The sequence below is a fragment of the Cherax quadricarinatus genome, chromosome 15, assembly GCF_038502225.1.
Source record: "Cherax quadricarinatus isolate ZL_2023a chromosome 15, ASM3850222v1, whole genome shotgun sequence".
Lineage (NCBI taxonomy): Eukaryota > Metazoa > Arthropoda > Malacostraca > Decapoda > Parastacidae > Cherax > Cherax quadricarinatus.
This window is the reverse complement of record NC_091306.1, coordinates 28,813,325-28,834,896: the sequence shown is the minus strand read 5'-3', so window position 1 is coordinate 28,834,896 and position 21,572 is coordinate 28,813,325. Positions and strand designations below refer to the sequence as shown.

General features: G+C 36.0%; 1 protein-coding gene across 1 annotated transcript in view; it reads right to left on the bottom strand.

Moving 5' to 3' along the window:
- Positions 1–2,443: 2,443 nt before the first annotated feature.
- The window catches only part of LOC128692005 (inactive hydroxysteroid dehydrogenase-like protein 1), a 164,436-nt gene continuing 145,307 nt past the window's right edge, over positions 2,444–21,572 (bottom strand). The window contains exons 7-8 of the mRNA XM_070085245.1: positions 4,260–4,381; positions 2,444–2,964 (exon numbers count right to left, since the gene is read on the bottom strand). Coding sequence (XP_069941346.1) covers positions 2,862–2,964; positions 4,260–4,381 — 225 coding nt within the window. The 3' untranslated portion in view covers positions 2,444–2,861. The remainder of the gene's footprint in view (positions 2,965–4,259; positions 4,382–21,572) is intronic.

Sequence of the window (21,572 nt, the reverse complement as noted above, 5' to 3'; positions counted from 1 at the left end):
TGTGAATTCAGTAACATGTGGGTTTTGGTCTTGTAGGAGATTTATATTGAAGTCACCTGAGAGTAGTAAGTGATCTTTGTCCATGCGTGCATCAGTTATCATACTTCCTAGGTTTTCACTAAAACGGCTAATGTTTGACTGTGGTACTCTGTAGATGTTTATCACTGTGAGAGGTTTTTGTAGGTATTTGGATTTGAATTTAGCTATTATATATTCCCCATGTTCATCCCTTGTGCAAGTATTAGTGATACATTCTAGTTGGTCTGAGTAGTATATAGCTGTGCCACCCCCTTGTTGATCTGGCCTACAGTTGTGTATGGCTGTGTAACCAGGAATGGCATAGACATCTGTAGTATCAGGCTTTAGCCAGGTTTCGGTGAGAGTAATGATGGACATACTGGCATGCAGGGAATTTAGTAATGCTATGAGGTCATCATAATGTTTGCTTAAAGATCTGATGTTGTAGTTAAAGACAGTTATGTTGTTGTTGGCTCTGAGAAGTGCCTTTGATTGTTCTGCTGTGTAGTAATTACAGTTACTGTTTGATTCATTTAAGTCATTAGATAAGAGGTTGGTATCAGGATCAATGCTTGTTATCATAAGATTTATAGTGAATCTATAGTTAGAATTAAGTAAAAAGACAAAGTAAATATTCTAAAGCTATAAAATAGTACCTGAATTATTTTAACAAATGTAAAAAATATGAGCTAAGGTAGCTCTTTAAAGCTAAAATAAATGAGGCTTTGAGTTATTTACTCAAAGCCTTTTTTCTAGTACTGGTCATTGTTTCCTGAGCTCATATATCATGCAGCTAAGTCTGTTGACTAGATTGTGATTTCTTGTCATAATACATAATAGGACTTTTTTTTTTTTTTTTTTTTTACGGATTGGTCCAGTGAGACAACGTCAAGTTATTACCTAATCATCCATCTTTGAGCAATTTTCTCATTATTTTGATGATAAGCAAAATACTAGCGTCGTTATTTCAAACTTCACTGATCTAGGTGATTTCTTTATTGAAATCTTTATCATATTGTTGCATTCAACTTCTTTTAGTAGACGCATGAATTAGCTTAAGGCAAAGAATAGATAAATAAAAAATGCATGAAAATAATACAGCTAGAAAATGCAATAATGATGAAAGGCAGGGTCTGGCAAAGAAATTATACGAGTATGGCGAAATTTTGTCCGTGTCTGCTAGGTGTCAGTCGGAGTTAGCTGCATGATGATGCCATAGCATCAAGTGTTGTGGTGTATTGACCCAGTCTCGTCTCCAGTAGAGGCAGTGAGGAATGTGCAATTACCGAGGCTCAAGAAGACCTTCTCCTTGAACCTGAGTCTCTGAGATACTGCCGGGATTACTGACCACTGTACAGACGATCACACAACTCTTCGGAAATACTGCCTCTTCGTTTTCCGTCTATATATTTTTTTAAACACAGTGTACATATCTATTTTATTGTTTTTTTTTATGACGTGATCACATATGGATTAGTGACTGAACACAATGTCAGTACAAAAAGATGATTTTACTTACTGTCGAATGTGATGTTCTGGCTCAGTGTAGCTTGACTGAAGTCAGGCTGATGGTTAACCGTAACCACTGGACCACCACATCACAAAAGCAGTTAGTATATTATTTCAAGTATCTAAACCCAGTGTCCTAAAATATTTTTTTTTATCTTTTCCTTACAAACATGAATTTCCCAATAATAAATATCTTTCTAAGCACATTCTGTATGAGGGCCCTCCAGTTTTTTTCTGGCATTCCAAATATGCGTTCTACATCTTCCACAACAGTGAATCCCACGTTTGCATGAAGATTCCTCGATACAATTTTCTAATGTGGCTCGAAATTACGTAAACATTCACTTAGCACTTCCAAGAATCTCTCTCCTTTATACTCTTCTTTAAATATATATAGTCCAAGTGCTTATTATGTAAATTCTCTAAAAGTAGTAGTGCCTGATAATCAAAAAAATGAATAAAATGCGTTGATATAACAACGTAGAATTTAACTCCAAATCTAAGTTAGATTAAGTTGGGTTGGGTTACTTTTTTGGGTTCCCCTCAAAAAAAAAAAAAAAAAAAAAAATCCATTGGCCCAGTATATTAGTCCAATGCATAATACACTTAATACTGAATACAAAACAAAGGGACCTCAGCTGTACTAGTATATTAACCCATTCATCTTGTCTCTAGGCAAACATTAATTTTTAAAGGGGTGGACCGGTAAGCCAGTGGAAGGCCTCGGTCAAATGACCAAAAGCTCCAGCTGCCGGTCATCATGTGACTAAGATTCACGTCAGGAAACACTTGTCCTATTTCCTGCCGAATCTTACCTAACCTAATGAGAACCTCTAGACCTTAAAGACATATCAGAATGTGAGGTCGTTAAGAACTATGTCATTCACAGGAAAGGTAAAAAATAAATTACAAGGACTCTAAAGAATAACGATTTATTATTCCGAAAGAATTTCTGGTACTCAATAAAGCTTTATTTTTATTTTTATAACAAGGATGACTGTTTGCACTTGGGTGCTATTAGTGATTCCATCTACATTAACTACCGCATAATTTTCTCAAAATTAACATTAAACATATCAATAAATTGATAACTATTCATGTTTTGTTATGTATATCCTTTCCTCATAAGTATATTACAAGTTCCTTAATACATTTATTGACACCATTTTCACATGTTACATGTTATTTGTGCCCAATACTCTTACATATCTTCCATCTCATAAATATCTAAACATAATCTAATAATGATTTTCTTAAATGGATTCTTTGTGATTTAGTCGAGCGAGGAGTGTTAATGTTGATCGTGAACTCTTCCTCAGAACCCACTCCATCCTTCACAACTTGTTTACGTAGATCCTTCGACACTTATAGATGTAGGCTTCCTGCAGGATGTCGTCTTCGACTCTGAGGCAGCGAGTGCTGGGAGGACACTCACACCTGGAAAGACATTATTCAGGTATTGTGAGAAACGTCAGGTACTAATGTTGGACGTTAGTTTTTGAGAACTTACGACTTTCAAGGATATAAGGAGGTGCATATCTCTTAGTGCTTAAACGCAGAGTTTGCATTAATCTCTGTTTCAAGGATTAAAATGTTTTTGACTGGTAATTTACAGGTGATGTGCAACCTTAGTAGCCACCGTGAACCTAATAAAGCCAACCTGAGATATATACTTTAATGCACATGAACTGAACACGTTGGATTAATAAACTGCTGAAGTTATCAAAATTAAGAAAATGCCGTTTCCATTTAAACCAAAGGAAATACTGAGCTCTTCCTCTTAAGACTGCCTGGGAGTTAATTACTAAGGCAACAATCCTCCGCGCTTTGACTCACCCTGCACTTAAAAAAAAAAATCTACCTTTAAAGGGGTTACCTTGATGCTAGCGAAGGGTTCTTAATTCAAGGCCTATTCTATTGGACTGTCTTAATGTTAGTGAGCCGCTACAGGAACCTAATAGGTGGCCTGGTGGCAAAAGCTTTCCCTTCACACGGTGAGGGTCCGGGTTCGATTCCCGGCGAAGGGGCGGAAACATCGGACGTGTTTCTTTACACCGGTTGTCTATCTTCACTCATTAGTAAAATGAGTTCCTGGGAGATAGTCGACTGGTGTGGGTCGCATCCTGGGACAAAACTGACCTAATTTGTCCGAAATGCTCAGCATAACAAGCGGCTTTCTATATAATAGTATGTCACTGATGTCAGCTAGGACTGTATACCTTGTACACGTAGTAAATAAAGATATTATTATTATTATTACTAAAATTTTCTAGTTAATGGTTAAGGGCTCTTCATTAAAAAAAAACGGAAAAAATATTTCTAGGATCAAACCTCATTACCTCTTATTCCCCAAGTGTTATATTAACAGTACTTACTTAGTGCTTCCTCGGGAATAATAATAATAATAATAATAATAATAATAATAATTGTGATAGAAAGAGAATAAATTAGGGTCACGATTTATTAATGGTCAGACCTTGATATTTTTATATTACTTAACGAGTTGAGCAATTAGCAGACCAGGTAAAAGGTAAGTAAATGTAAACGTATATTATCAACCGCATCCTATATATGCCTATCTTCCAAATGTAAAAGTGAGTACATGATGGAAGGACAAATAACGAGGATAGAGTTAAATAGAGAAACAAGGAGTTAGTGGATGATGGGCGACGAATGAAGGATTATGGTACACATTCACTAGAAAACGTAACGAGAAGTCTAGGAAAACGTACTTGTTACGTAAATAGTAGACGTGGCTGTGGCGGTCTCCATAGATCTCCCAGCCACATGGACTCTGCCAGTCACACACATCACCCACACTGTTGATGTAGGCTGCATCTTCACTTACAGCTCGCTGCGAAAAGATACAAACACTGAGATTGATTATGCTATCATCATAGCATAATCCAGCGGTGCCTAGGTTTGTTTGTTAGTCGTAAGATACGCTATAAATGTAGAAATATTAATGCTTTATTTTCCATTCCTTAGTATTTCTGGTGCAGGTAAATTCAATGTAAGGTTAAGTTAGGTCGTTTTATTATTTATGGTTACCAAAAGTAAATCCTCCTTAAGTCCAAAATATAACTGTTTCTATTGCACAACTTGCTTAATATTGAAGAATTTACGTAAAAATCAGGCTGAGCCCTTCCATATTTATGCTAGTCATCATACATTATATACATTCAAGCTTGAAAATAATTTCCACAACGACTGTGGCCTCTTCATGTCAGTGGTACTCAAAGTCATCCACTTTGCTTAATGCATTTCCTTCTTATGCATACATTAACTAGATTATTTCTTTCCATTAGTTCTTTAACACTTCCGTTCCTAGTGTTAGCTCCTCGATTCTATGATTCACCTAGTCTTCCGTAGACTCGTCTACCGAAGCATCCGTTACCAAATGTGGAAAATAATTTCCCAAAATTATGCTGTGTAAATAAACCTGATCAATACATTACTATTGCTCTAAAGTGTATTTTAAAGAAGTGAACCGACAGGGAAGCTCTGCGCCTGCACTGACGAGCAGGGGAAGAGACGCCATTGTTTTTTTAATGTGATACAAGCATGTTAGTGTAATGTGCATAATTTATGTAGCTCTAGGGGTTATATTGGGCTTAAAACCTCTCAAGTAGGAGCCGAAATTGCTGGAATTGTAGTCCTGCATAACGTGAGAAATCAGGCGACGGGACAGGACTCCGTAATTATATGGAAACGGGATATTACCCCAGCTAAGTCATATCTATGTTTATGTTTAGAATTCTGGCCAGTAATTTCTTCATAAATTTAGACAGGGGGGTTCTGTACATGACACACAGTAATCTGCAGACTAATTGGTGAGTGGTATTAAGATAAATTCTCCTTTTGTTATATAAATGTGTATATGTAATCATTTATTAATTTTAACATACAGTCCACAAATTTATAATAACGTTTACCATAATTCTTGGTAATGTATATTTCATTTGAAATTAATATAGGTCAAGAGTGACTTGTAGATATGACAGCAGTAGTTATCGAAGGGGGACATTTTTTGCGACTTAGGTGTCCTAAAATTCCTACTTGTCTCTGTAACTTTGATAAATAATAATTATCTTTGTTACCATTTACTGGTAAGTATCTAATGAGATACATCCAGGTAAATTTAATTTTCCACACCAAATATCAAAATATATTCACTTAATTGCAGACACATCTGATTCCATCTAAATACATTCACTTCTTCCACACGCCTTCCTTCTAATTTAAAATCCATAATTCCCTAGGCTATCGATTGCTCTCATCACTTGATTATTCTTGTATTCACATTCACATTCCTTCATTCACACAGCTCGGGCTATGCAGTTTCTATAGAATGTCTGGTACTATTATTTCAGATTTTGTATTTTACATAATTCTTAATACATATTATGTGAAACAACCTGATCCTAGCACTATTAAAAGTATAATACAGCTTTGTACAGTAAATATTTCCAACAAAGGAATTATCTGAAATTCAGAATACAATACTCATCGAACACATGATATATACACCGTAAGGTGTATGTCTGTCAGTGTATTTATGATACAGAGTATATTTTACTCAACATTATTGAATTAAACTATTCTTGACTAGTGGTGAACAGGTGACATGCAGCCTTAATGACGTATTATGTACTCAACAAATTTAACGCTAAATTGACCTTCCAAAATTTCCTCGTGATATGCAAACGGGTGGTTACAATATCGGTGTTTTTATTTGCTTTATTTAGTTGTCAGCTAGTGCCTTTGTGGATTAAGAAACCCAGAATCTCTTTCAACTCGCAACACCGTTGTAATCAAGATCCAGGACGAAACCCATCTTTGAAATGGGTCAAGAGGGAGTTATATTAGAAGAGGCGGCATTCACTCCATGTAGGGGCGACAGGGAAATTCTCAACACAGGATTCATAAGGGTATATTCGATTTCGCAGCTCGTGTGAAGTAATTGAAAACCATTGATGGGAGATAGGGCCGGATTTGGGCTTTAGGGGCCCAGGGGCCTCCGCCTGCTGGAGGGCCTCCAGAGATTAAGTGAAAAGTGTTCACAGTTACTGCTGTAAGTTTATAATTATAGTATATTATTACATCACATATATGATGAACTCTTGACTGTTGTGATAAATAGTTTTGTTCCTTTTGAAAATATCTCTGGGGGCCTCACGGCAGCTGTAGTCCAGGGGCCTACAAAATCTTAATCCGGCTCTGTTGGGAGAGGATTATTATTAATGAAAAACAGCAGATTTGGTTTTTCTGCTTTGTTAATTGGACTTACAGTCTATTGACTACTGTTTTACTGTTAATTTTATTCTGTACAGTACATTTTTCATAAAAAATCCTAAGGTTTAATGTAAAGTTTATGACTTGTATGAAAAACTTCGCTACAAAATTAACACACTTTCGTCCTATTTTTATTGTTCCTATAAAGTATATTTTAATATGTAACTTACTTGATGAATACAGTGTACTAGCAGAACATATATGAATGTAGCCCATACTCTGGGAGTAGCATAAACTCTTTGATAATAGGATATATACACCGAGAGGTGTGTGTCTTTCATCATATATATGCTGAGAATTTACTTTAATTCCTATTTTGTTACTTAATAACCCAGTTGTAGTCTATAGGCTGTAAACCCCCATTAACAAACTAAGTCTTTGATCCAGACCACCGGTGAAGGCAGGATTATTGTAATATTCGTCAGGACAATGTTTGTTCGTCAGGACAATGTTTGTTCGCCAGGACAATGTTTGTTCGCCAGGACAATGTTTCGTATAATGATGGCACGAGGTGTCCACTGATGATGTTTGATTACATTTCTTGCTGGGGTCGGAGTCAGTTTCCAATAGTCATGTACTGTCTCCTCTCACGATCTGGCATTTTAATTATTTTTATTGTGATGAATCTAATTGCTTACTGTCTTAAGGCGGTTTGCATATTAATTTTTCAATCTCGATTCAGACTTGGAAGGACTGTCGACAAATACGGTAAATGGACGGACGCCGTAGAATAAAGGTTTATTTGGAATAAACACACTGTAAGCTGAATGTAACTTTATTCACGGAGCTTCACTTGGAGATCTAAGTAAAAAGCCTTTTCTAGTAGGAGTCACCGTGCCCTTCAGTGTGTGAACAAGTTGGAAACTTTGTCCTCAATGAAACATCCATACTATTGTTAGTGTTTTATTCAAGCTTGTCGGTTTTCATACACCTGCATCCAAATTTATTTAAAGACAACCTTTAACCCGAAAACCACATTTTTAGCATAACTGTCAGACACTGCAGCACAACGACATCGTCATATAGAAGACACCATCTATACTTCATCGCGTAACTACTAGTTATGAGTGAAAAGGGTTGGATTCCAGAGGGATCTGCTGTCTTACTTCCACTAGTGGATCCCGTCCCCTACAATGTCTTCGAGATCTTCCACCTCACCTTCCACAATATTTAAGACTCCGTTCTCATGCTTCACCTTCGTATCGTTCCAGACCATGGAGCTGAACTCTTCTCCAGGTTGAGGGACTGACCACCTCAAATACCATTTCTCCAAGGTTGATGGACTGATTATATCATCTTCATTTCACTACTACACCTGTTGTCTTTGCATTTGACTGAAGAATCTTACAGTGTAGACGAAACGTTTCACCAATAAAGATACCCAACTGTTGCACATGTGTCTTAATCATCATGATGGCTTTATTTGAGCCCCATGTATAGGTAATTTTTTTTTTTATTTTACGAAGGCTTACTCTGATAATATTCACCAACACTCTAAGGTTGATAAAATCCTTTCTGAGATTATATGGCAAGATGAGCGTTGCTATTTAAGCCAAGATCGCAAGTTCTGCCTATTCGGCAGATATATATATATATATATATATATATATATATATATATATATATATATATATATATATATATATATATATATATATATATATATATATATATATATATATATATATATATATATATATATTTTTTTTTTTTTTTTTTTCAACAAGTTGGTCGTCTCCCACCGAGGCAGGGTGACCCAAAAAAAAAAAAAGAAAATCCCCAAAAAGAAAATACTTTCATCATCATTCAACACTTTCACCACACTCACACATTATCACTGCTTTTGCAGAGGTGCCCAGAATACAACAGTTTAGAAGCATATACGTATAGACATACACAACATATCCCTCCAAACTGCCAATATCCCAAACCACTCCTTTAAAGTGCAGGCATTGTACTTCCCATTTCCAGGACTCAAGTCCGACTATATGAAAATAACCGGTTTCCCTGAATCCCTTCACTAAATATTACCCTGCTCACACTCCAACAGATCGTCAGGTCCCAAGTATCATTCGTCTCCATTCACTCCTATCTAACACGCTCATGCACGCTTGCTGGAAGTCCAAGCCCCTCGCCCAAAAAACCTCCTTTACCCCCTCTTTCCAACCCTTTCGAGGACGACCCCTACCCCTCTTTCCTTCCCCTATAGATTTATAAGCTTTCCATGTCATTCTACTTTGATCCATTCTCTCTAAATGACCAAACCACCTCAACAACCCCTCTTCAGCCCTCTGACTAATGCTTTTATTAACTCCACACCTTCTTCTAATTTCCACACTCCGAATTTTCTGCATAATATTTACACCACACATTGCCCTTAGACAGGACATCTCCACTGCCTCCAACCGTCTCCTCGCTGCTGCATTTACCACCCAAGCTTCACATCCATATAAGAGTGATGGTACTACTATACTTTCATACATTCCCTTCTTTGCCTCCATAGATAACGTTTTTTGACTCCACATATACCTCAACGCACCACTCACCTTTTTTCCCTCATCAATTCTATGATTAACCTCATCCTTCATAAATCCATCCGCCGACACGTCAACTCCCAAGTATCTGAAAACATTCACTTCTTCCATACTCCTCCTCCCCAATTTGATATCCAATTTTTCTTTATCTAAATCATTTGATACCCTCATCACCTTACTCTTTTCTATGTTCACTTTCAACTTTCTACCTTTACACACATTCTCAAACTCATCCACTAACCTTTGCAATTTTTCTTTAGAATCTCCCATAAGCACAGTATCATCAGCAAAAAGTAACTGTGCCAATTCCCATTTTGAATTTGATTCCCCATAATTTAATCCCACCCCTCTCCCGAACACCCTAGCATTTACTTCTTTTACAACCCCATCTATATATATATTAAACAACCATGGTGACATTACTTATCCCTGTCTAAGACCTACTTTTACTGGGAAGTATTCTCCCTCTCTTCTACACACCCTAACCTGAGCCTCACTATCCTCATAAAAGCTCTTTACAGCATTTAGTAACTTACCACCTATTCCATAAACTTGTAACATCTGCCACATTGCTCCTCTATCCACTCTATCATATGCCTTTTCTAAATCCATAAATGCAATAAAAACTTCCCTACCTTTATCTAAATACTGTTCACATATATGCTTCAATGTAAACACTTGATCTACACATCCCCTACCCACTCTGAAGCCTCCTTGCTCATCCGCAATCCTACAATCCTAATTCTTTCAATTATAACTCTACCGTATACTTTTCCTGGTATACTCAGTAAACTTATTCCTCTATAATTTTTACAATCTCTTTTGTCCCGTTTCCCTTTATATAAAGGGACTATACATGCTCTCTGCCAATCCTTAGGTACCTTCCCCTCTTTCATACATTTATTAAACAAAAGTACCAACCACTCCAACACTATATCCCCCCCTGCTTTTAACATTTCTGTCATGATCCCATCAGTTCCAGCTGCTTTACCCCCTTTCATTCTACGTAATGCCTCACGTACCTCCACCACACTTACATTCTGCTCTTCTTCACTCCTAAAAGATGGTATACCTCCCTGGCCAGTGCATGAAATTACCGCCTCCCTTTCTTCCTCAACATTTAAAAGTTCCTCAAAATATTCTCGCCATCTACCTAATACCTCCCTCTCCCCATCTACTAACTCCCCTACTCTGTTTTTAACGGACAAATCCATACTTTCCCTAGGCTTTCTTAACTTGTTTAACTCACTCCAAAATTTTTTCTTATTCTCATTAAAATTTCTTGACAGTGCCTCTCCCACTCTTTCATCTGCTCTCCTTTTGCACTCTCACCACTCTCTTCACCTTTCTTTTACTCTCCATATACTCTGCTCTTCTTATAACACTTCTGCTTTGTAAAAACCTCTCATAAGCTACCTTTTTCTCTTTTATCACACCCTTTACTTCATCATTCCACCAATCACTCCTCTTTCCTCCTGTCCCCACCCTCCTATAACCACAAACTTCTGCCCCACATTCTAATACTGGATTTTTAAAACTATTCCAACCCTCTTCAACCCCCCCACTACTCATCTTTGCACTAGCCCACCTTTCTGCCAATAGTCGCTTATATCTCGCCCGAACTTCCTCCTCCCTTAGTTTATACACTTTCACCTCCCTCTTATTTGTTGTTGCCACCTTCCTCTTTTCCCATCTACCTCTTACTCTAACTGTAGCTACAACTAAATAATGATCTGATATATCAGTTGCCCCTCTATAAACATGTACATCCTGGAGCCTACCCATCAACCTTTTATCCACCAATACATAATCTAACAAACTACTTTCATTACGTGCTACATCATACCTTGTATATTTATTTATCCTCTTTTTCATAAAATATGTATTACTTATTACCAAATTTCTTTCTACACATAGCTCAATTAAAGGCTCCCCATTTACATTTACCCCTGGCACCCCAAATTTACCTACTACTCCCTCCATAACATTTTTACCCACTTTAGCATTGAAATCCCCAACCACCATTACTCTCACACTCGATTCAAAACTCCCCACGCATTCACTCAACATTTCCCAGAATCTCTCTCTCTCCTCTACACTTCTCTCTTCTCCAGGTGCATACACGCTTACTATAACCCACTTTTCACATCCAATCTTTATTTTACTCCACATAATCCTTGAATTCATGCATTTGTAGTCCCTCTTTTCCTGCCACAGCTTATCCTTCAACATTATTGCTACTCCTTCTTTAGCTCTAACTCTATTTGAAACCCCTGACCTAATCCCATTTATTCCTCTCCATTGAAACTCTCCCACCCCCTTCAGCTTTGTTTCACTTAAAGCCAGGACATCCAGTTTCTTCTCATTCATAACATCCACAATCATCTCTTTCTTATCATTTGCACAACATCCACGCACATTCAGACTTCCCACTTTGACAATTTTCTTCTTATTCTTTTTAGTAATCTTTACAGGAAAAGGGGTTACTAGCCCATTGTTCCCGGCATTTCAGTTGACTTTTACAACACGCATGGCTTACGGAGGAAAGATTCTTATTCCACTTCCCCATGGATATAAAAGGAAAAGTAATAAGACCAAGAACTATTAAGATAAAATCAAAGAAAACTCAGATGAGTGTGTATAAATAAACGTGTACATGTATGTGTAGTGTGACCTAAGTGTAAGTAGAAGTAGCAAGACGTACCTGTAATCTTGCATATTTATGAGTCAGACAAAAGACACCAGCAATCCTACCATCATGTAAAACAATTACAGGCTTTCATTTTACACTCACTTGGCAGGACGGTAGTACCTCCCTGGGTGGTTGCTGTCTACCAACCTACTACCTATATATATATATATATATTTATATATATATATATATATATATATATATATATATATATATATATATATATATATATATATATATATATGTCGTGCCGAATATGTAAAACTGGTCAACTAGCAAGAACTCGTTTAAAATTAAGTCCGTTCTAAAATTTTCTCTTATACGTTTAAAGATATATTTTTTCATTAATGTTAATATAAAAATTTTTAATTTTGCACCAAAAGAATCTTAGAAAACTTACCTAACCTTATTATAACAAGAACAATTTATTTTAGCCTAACCCAACTAAATATATTTTAGATTTGTTTACAGTAATTTAATACTAAACAAACACAGTGAAATATATATTTTTCGTTAGGTTCAGAATGATTTTGGCGAAATTATTGCATACGCAAATTTTCACTTGTCCTATATGGCAAGATGAACGTTGCTATTTAAGCCAAGATCGCAAGTTCTGCCTATTCAGCACGACATATATATATATATATATATATATATATATATATATATATATATATATATATATATATATATATATATATATATATATATATATATATATATATATATATATATATATATATAAATGGTTTATATAAATTAGATCCATTAAAATTAATAGAATTTGGGAAGAATTTAATAATACATTGGACAAATAATAAATTTTAAAATTCTTAATTCTTGGGTAGAATAGTTTGTTTGTGGGCTGCGTGAAGGACCTGTTTAGTTTGGCCAGCAGGCCTGCTGCAGTGTTCTCTTTCTTATGAGTCGCGCATCAGGTGTTGCTTTGTTGAGGAAGGGATGTGATAGTGAGGTGCGGTCTAGGCCCTTTATATGCCTTCCTTTAATGCATTACTTATATTGTTGTCGGACACTGCAACATCACTTTTATTGTTCTTTGATAATGTGAGTAGTCACGAAAGCGCTTAGAATTTCTCTATTCTTTCACAGTGGTTGTTTTGCATATATATATATATATATATATATATATATATATATATATATATATATATATATATATATATATATATATATATATATATATATATATATATATATATATATATATATATATATATATATATATATATATATATATATATATATATATATATATATATATATATATATATATATATATATATATATATATATATATATATATATATATATATATACAATATATGAACTTTATTAATAGACAGAATACATTGACAGAAAACACAAACATGAATTCATTGGTACAATATATCAAAGATTATGAATCTCCTCCAGCTCCTCCAAAGCCAGACGCAAGCCAAGTATGCAGCAAGCATTTCCCCTCTGGATGACCACGTTGAGGCACTGGAACATGAAAGTGGCTGCCCTTAGGTCCCTGGTAATGTTGATAAGTCTGGAACTCAGTTCTTTAAGGAAACGTGTTGGCTTATGTCCCTGTACTTGCCGTTCTTGTACTCCTCCCTGTGATCAGCAGCTTCTCCCTGTCGTCCAACACTGTGGTGGATGTAGGTGTCAGCCAGCGTCGACACAGGTATAGTTCCATGCTAAGAGCTTGCCATTCTTCCAAGGATAGATGGTGATCCCGTTGGGGATATTTGCTGGGTTGTGGGTATTGTTGGCTGATAGTGATAGGGGCTCTCTCTCGGCTGGGCATCCAGCTGTAGTAAGAGTTCTCTATATGATGTCGTTGACTTCATTGTGTCTTGCATGCCAGCCCTTGGTTTTGGAACAGTTAAGCCCATGTTAGTTAGCTTGCGCATCTCAGCAAATACACGTATATTCTGCGTGAATTGGGGCAGGAAGGCGCAGAGCCATTGCAATACAGAGGGTCTTAGGGTCGAGGTGTGTTCCTATTGCCGAAATGGGAACTGTGCACTCACAGCTTGGAGACGGGCAGTCTCCCTGTCTGATGTTACAGCCCTAGGCATGTTTGCAAACACCTTTTCAGAGATGGGGCCAGCCCAACTTGACTGTTTGTAGGCCAGTGTGCACTAGCTTTTGGTGCTGGAGCACCAAGTGTCTCCCATTCAGTGATGGCACTGGCGTAGCTAGGGTCCTGTATTCCTGCTGAGTCACTGAGGTTGTCCAGAAGAGTTTGTTTTATTAACTCATTTGATGCAATGGAAGAGGACAGGAAAGCTTGTAGGGCAATCTGAGAGGATCTGCGTACTCCCAGCCCCCCAAGCCTGACCGGAAGTGAGGCATGCAATCACTGTCCATCTTCGAGGGAAATATTCAATACATTCTCTAGCATGGTCTTAAGAAGAGCGTCATATTCCTTGAGTTTCGGACTCCTGAAGGCTGGAGAGCATCTTAGGAAGTAGGTAAGTTTTGAGATTGACAGGCACCTGGTGAATAGGTAGAAGGCATCATGTGTATCGATGTCTTTCATCCTGCATTTCAACGTCCTGAGGTCTGAGATTTTTGTTTTAGAAAGGGTGTGAGAGGGTCCCTCTGTTGCACACTCTCACATGAGTCAATTTCTTGTTCCCCAAACCATAGTCTGGGGGACCGAATAAGTAAAACTTGCGATATTGGCTTAAATAGCAACGCAGTTTTTGCCGAAAAGGGCAAGCTAAAATTTGTGTATGCAATCATTTCGCAAAAATTATTCCGAATCTAACGAAAAAAATACATTTAATTGTATTTGTTTATTACCAAATTATTGTAAACTTACATAAAATATATTTAGATAAATAAGTTAAATTAAATTTTGCTTTTTATAATAAGGTTAGGTAACTTTCCTAAGGTTTTCTCGTAAAAAAAAAAATTTTTTTTATATTAACATAAATTAAAAAAATCTTTAAATCTAAACGAAAATATTTTATAATGGACTTAATTTTAAATGAGTTCTTGCTAACTAACCAGTTTTACCTACTCGGCACGACATATATATATATATATATATATATATATATATATATATATATATATATATATATATATATATATATATATATATATATATATATATGCAATAAGATCACAGTAAACAGGTGATTTCAAAATATGCAAAACAAACACTCTGAAAGAATAGAGAAATTCCAAGCGCTTTCGTGACTACTCACATTATCAAGGAACTATGAAAGTGAAGCATCCAAGGAAGCTATATAAGGGGTCCGGCCAGCACCTCACTATCAGATCCCACAACGGTTAAACACGTGACGCGCGGCGAGCCAACTTGGATAGGTCCTTTGCACAACTCACCCCCAAGCTATTCTACCCAAGAAAATTTAAAAATTATTTGTCCAGTGTATTATTAAATTCTTCCCAAATTCTATTAATTATAAATGGATCTAATTTATATAAACCAAAGGAAATATTCATATTATTTTCAAAACTTCTTTTTATGAAACAAGATTCAATTATATTCCTGTCGACCATGGACTTGCTTGATACTACTTTCTCAACTTTTTGAAAATCAATTGGATGGTTAAAATCTCTTACATGAATAAATAGAGCATTGGAATCTTGTCCAGTTCTAATGCTATATTTATGTTGTTTTAACCTTAGTTCGAGATTTTTACCAGTTTGACCGTAATAAACTTTATCGCAAATTTTACAAGGAATCTTATAGACACATCCATCAGCATTTTGGGGGGAATTCTTTATCAAAAGTTTTTTTACTGTATCAAGATTTTTGAATACAACTTTAATATTAAAAGTCTTAAGAAGAGAAGGCATATCAACCAAGTTTTCATGGTAAGGGAGAACCAACATATTTTTAGTTGAATAAGGCTGGTTGCCCCTTTTTGGATTATAAAAAGTGTTTCTAGCAACTTTAAAAGATTTATCAATTACATTTCTTGGGTATTTTAAATCATTACCTATTTCATAAATTTTGGATATTTCCTCATCTATGAACTCAGGACTACAAATTCGTAACACTTTTTATAATCCAAAAAGGGGCAACCAGCCTTATTCAACTAAAAATATGTTGGTTCTCCCTTACCATGAAAACTTGGTTGATATGCGTTCTCTTCTTAAGACTTTTAATATTAAAGTTGTATTCAAAAATCTTGATACAGTAAAAAAACTTTTGTGTATTTGTATTATTAAAAAAAAATTATATTCGATCATGACAACGATTGAAATTTTTTTTGGTATAAATATTTGGAGTGAAATGGTAAGGAATCACTTGAGCAGAAGAAGAAATATGGAGGTGGTTGCGACAAAACATACTAGTGTGGTGTTTATAGAAATGTTATATACAATTAAGAGAGTCGAACCCATTCAAAAAAGAGTTGATGCGGAACATGTTCTCTCAAAAGAAGTGATTGTAGCTGAGGTACGAGAAATGACTCAACGATGGAGTGAAGAAATATTGGAAAATTTATTGTTACGAGAATGTGAATGGAGTAGTCATTTATCTCAAACTTTTATTATACCAAAGCCCAAAAAATTAATTATGAAAATGGATTTTGAAATGGCTGATCCTAGTTTAGGTAAGTTTAATGAAATTTTCATTTAATACTATTTAGCACCTCTTTATGTGTATGGGAGAGTTGTGTGTAAGTCACCCCCAGACATTGTCTGGGAACCACATGGAAAGCATCTAATATGGGGAAACTTGGCGATTTTATTGTTATTTGTGAAACGGTGAAAGATCTTCCTTGGTTGGAATTTTGCAACACTGTCAATCAACTCTTAAGGAAAGATGGTGAATCATTGAGTGAAAAGAATTTTCAATGAGTTAAAAATTGGTTAGAAAATGAACTTGATTCGCATAAATTCATTGATGAAATGGTAACGGAGTGGAGTGATGATCTGGTATATTATATTTTGGAAAACAATATATCTGAAAACTTTGTCAGTCAAATATTTAATAGACAGTATAATCTGTGCATTTTGCATAGATGGTACAACACAAAGAAGTGGAAATTAATTTGGAGAGAACTTTTCACAGATATTAAACAATATATTAAAAACATTGAACCTAATGTGTGAGTAACTTATAAGGTAAGCAAAATTATTTACCTTGTATCAGTGGTTTAATTCATTTAAATTATTATTATGAGGAAGTAATTATAACTTGAAGAGAGAGAGATATATTTGAACTAATATATATAACTCATATTTACCTCTTCGTGAAATGTGTCACTTACCATTTCGGCCTTCTCTCTCTACCTGAACACCAAGAATCATGTCTACCATAATACTTACATCATTTAAGTTAACAAGACGCTTTTAATTCATTTAAGTTAATAAGGGGACACAGTATGATTATGCTTTTTAGTCAATAATGGGAAGATATTTAAGTTTTCGAGAAGAATACTGATGTAACACTTGAGAGGCATATGTTTGGGATAGTGAAAAAAATTATGTAACTTTTAGTTGGTTTATATCTTTTACAGGTGATGATGCAAATTTCTCCCCATTATATGCTAATGAAATCAAAAAAACATTAACATTTACAGGTACCGATGTGACGGGGCTTGGAAGAACAAGACTTAGAGGGGAGGATTTATGATGTTTAGAGCGTGTTGTTACACCAAGATTAATAATACATGATGATTCATTCATTAAAAAGAGAAATGTTTAATAAAAAATTTTAAGTCATGATGAATTTTAAATCAATCAAACCTTACCATGAAAAAAGTATTGAGGTAGAATACAAATGTTATATCTCATTTAAGTTAATTTCATGGTGTCTATCAGCCCTGTGACCTCACCAAATTTTAGCACAAGAGGACACAGTTGGTCTGGAAAGAGATGATTATCTTAAATCTACCTTGGGTGTGAACACCATTTCATGGCGTCGCTGGAGGGGATTGTACAAAAATCATGATGCAATACTTTGGGGTAAGCCATATAAGCTCAAGGAGTCTCTCAGAGCGAGGATTGTGTTTCTATTCGGAAATCGAGTAAATATTTCTACCATTGAGTGTGTTTACCAACAAGAAAATATTGTTCGATTTTAAGATAAAGTTTCCAAAACTAATTTGGAAATATCCAAAAATGGAGTCGTTCAAAGTAATTCGGGAGTACTCTAATGTATTTTGGAAGTGTTCCAATATATTTTTGAATGTGCTCCAACGTAATTTGGAAATGTTCTAATGTTATCCCAATCATTTTGTTCATATCACCGAAATTGAGGGAATGTGGCTAAAAATGTGATTTACATCATATCTTAGTTGGATGTGTTCGTGAAATATTTATAAAAAATTAGTGTTTTCTAAAAATTTGTGACATGTTGTGAATATTAATGAGGCAAAATGCGGGTGACTTTTTTTTTCTGATGAAATAGTTGAACTGAGAAAAATTGTGGGGTTATGAGTATAATATTAAACTATGTGGAGTTGAGGAGATAGATTTTATTAGAAATTTAGTGTAGGGAGGAATGTGGGGATTTCTATAAAATGGGTATTAGCTGGTAGTGTTGATCTTAGTTTCTGGTGATTTTTAGTAGTGTTTGGGTAGTATTCAGTGGTGTTTTGGGGGCGTTTGAATGATGTTTTTGGAGTATTCAATGGTAATTGATGGTGTTTTTGGTAGTGTTTAAAGTAAAGTGACTTGTCTGTGTGTGTGTTAGGTGGTCATAGAATTTTGTGAATATCTTGGTTACAGTGATTTTAGTGGATTTGAGATGGGCGATGAGATGCATTTGTGGATGTGAAATGTGATTTTTTGTGTTTGTTCTGAAGAGGTGTGTTGGGAGATGGGTGAGTGGATGTGAAGAAATGTGGGTGAGATGGAGAGGGGTATGGGGAGGGTTGTATTAGAAATTTAATGAAATATGAGGGGATTTTACTGAAAATAAAGTTAATGTGTGAATATTTTAAAAGAAATTATAGAAGTGAAAAGTTATGATGCATTGGAAAAGATTGGAGGGTGTAGAAACATGCCGCAGTAGTTGGGTAGTGAGATGATTAGTTGTTGTGAGTTTATTATCAATTTATGTGGATACAAGGAGATGGGTATGGAGAGGATTTTATTAGAATTTTAGTAATGTAGGGAGGAATGTGCATTACATTTAAGATTCAGTAAAAAGAAGGGGAAAAATTTGTATCGAATAAAATGTGAATAAATTAGTAAGTGATGAGGGTTGTGGGTATTGTTGTCGAACTAGAGATATCGAAAAAGATGTTATAAGTGGGTTGTTGTTGTGGGTGTTGTGGGTTGTGGGGTGTTGTGGGTTGTGGGTGTTGTGGGTTGTGGGTGTTGTGGGTTGTGGGGTGTTGTGGGTTGTGGGTGTTGTGGGTATTGTTGTCGAACTAGAGATACCGAAAAGATGTTATAAGTGGGTTGTTGTTGTAACTTTTTCTGATGAAATTAGTTAAAACGAGAAAAAATTGTGGGATGTGGGTGTTGTGGGATGTGGGTGTTGTGGATTGTGGGCGTTGTTGTCGAACTAGAGATACCGAAAAAGATGTGATACTGTTACAAGTGTTCGTGTGTGTTTGGATTGTGTTCATTTTTTTTTGCACTCATGTTATATCTTAGTTGGAGGTGAGTGTACTCATAGAAATTGGTAATCGTCTTGGTTATAGTGATTTGAGGGGATTTGTGTGAAAATGGGTGTTAGTCTGTTATGTTGATCTTAGTTTATGGTGATTTTGGTGGTGTTTTGACTGTATTCAGTGGTGTTTTAGTAGTATTCAGTGGTGTATTTGGGAGTACTCAAAATGATATTTTGGAAGTGTTTCAGTGTTGTTTGGAAATGTTCAAAGGTATTTTCGTGAGTATTCAAATGATTTATGAGAGTGTTTTGAAGGTGTTCAAAGTAAAGTGAGGTGCGTGTGCGTATTAACTTCGTAATATGTAAAATTGTGACTAGTGAATTTATCGAAAAGTGGTTATAAGTTGTAAGTGTTGTGGTGACTTTTTCTGATGAAATAGTTAAAACGAGAAAAATTGTGGGTTATGAGTGAAAATTGTGAGGTATTGGTGGGAGTGTGAGGGTTTGGGAGGGTGGGGAGAATGAGAGAGAGAAGGTTACTTCGTGGGGAGTGACCTGAGATGAAATAGTTAAAACGAGAAAAATGTCTAGACTTGAGGAGAGTGAATCTTTTGTAAAGAAATTTTAAGAACATAAGAACATAAGAACGAAGGAACACTGCAGAAGGCCTACTGGCCCATGCGAGGCAGGTCCAAGTCCCTACCGGCTTAAGCCAATGCACCCAACCTAGTCAGGTCAGGTCACATTGACTTAAGGGAGGAACACGGCAACCGACCTGTTAGCACAAGCTATCAGGTCTAACTCACACCCACCCACATCTACTCATGTATTTATCCAACCTATTTTTAAAGCTACACAACGTTCTGGCCTCTATAACGGTACTTGGGAGTTTGTTCCACTCATCCACAACTCTATTACCAAACCAGTACTTTCCTATATCCCTCCTGAATCTGAATTTTTCCAACTTAAAACCATTGCTGCGAGTCCTGTCTAGGCTAGATATTTTCAGCACACTATTTACATCCCCTTTATTTATTCCTGTCTTCCACTTATAAACCTCAATCATATCCCCCCTAATTCTACGTCTTTCTAGAGAGTGCAGTTTCAGGGCCCTTAGTCTATCCTCATAGGGAAGGTTTCTGATACATGGGATCATCTTTGTCATCCTCCTTTGTACATTTTCCAGAGAATTTATATCCATTCTGTAATACGGTGACCAAAACTGTGCAGCATAATCTAAATGAGGCCTAACCAAGGATGTATAGAGTTGAAGAACAACCTGAGGACTCCTATTATTTATGCTTCTTGATATGAAGCCAAGGATTCTATTAGCTTTATTGCGAACACTTATGCACTGTTGTCTTGGTTTCAGATTACTGCTAACCAGAACTCCTAAATCTTTTTCGCAATCCGTAATATTAAGATCTACATTATTTAGTTTATATGTGGCATGGTTATTGTCCTGTCCAACATTTAGAACTTTGCATTTGTCTATATTAAACTGCATCTGCCACTTCTCCGACCACTGCATCAGTCTATTCAAATCTTCCTGGAGTGCTCGAATGTCCTCGTCAGAATGAATTCGACGGCCTATTTTGGTGTCATCGGCAAACTTGCCGATGTCGCTCTTTATGCCCTCATCTATGTCGTTTATGTAGATTGTGAACAGCAGGGGGCCCAACACTGACCCCTGTGGAACACCGCTCGTGACGCTTCCCCACTCTGATTTCTCCCCATTTATGCAAACTCTCTGCTGCCTATTTGTCAACCATGCCTCTATCCAGGAAAAAATTTCTCCTCCTATTCCATGTGCTTTAATTTTCTTCAATAGTCTCTGATGTGGGACCCTGTCAAAAGCCTTACTGAAGTCCATATACACAATATCATATTCGTTACCATGATCTACCTCCTCAAATACCTTAGTGAAAAAAGTTAATAAATTCGTAAGGCAGGAACGTCCCTTTGT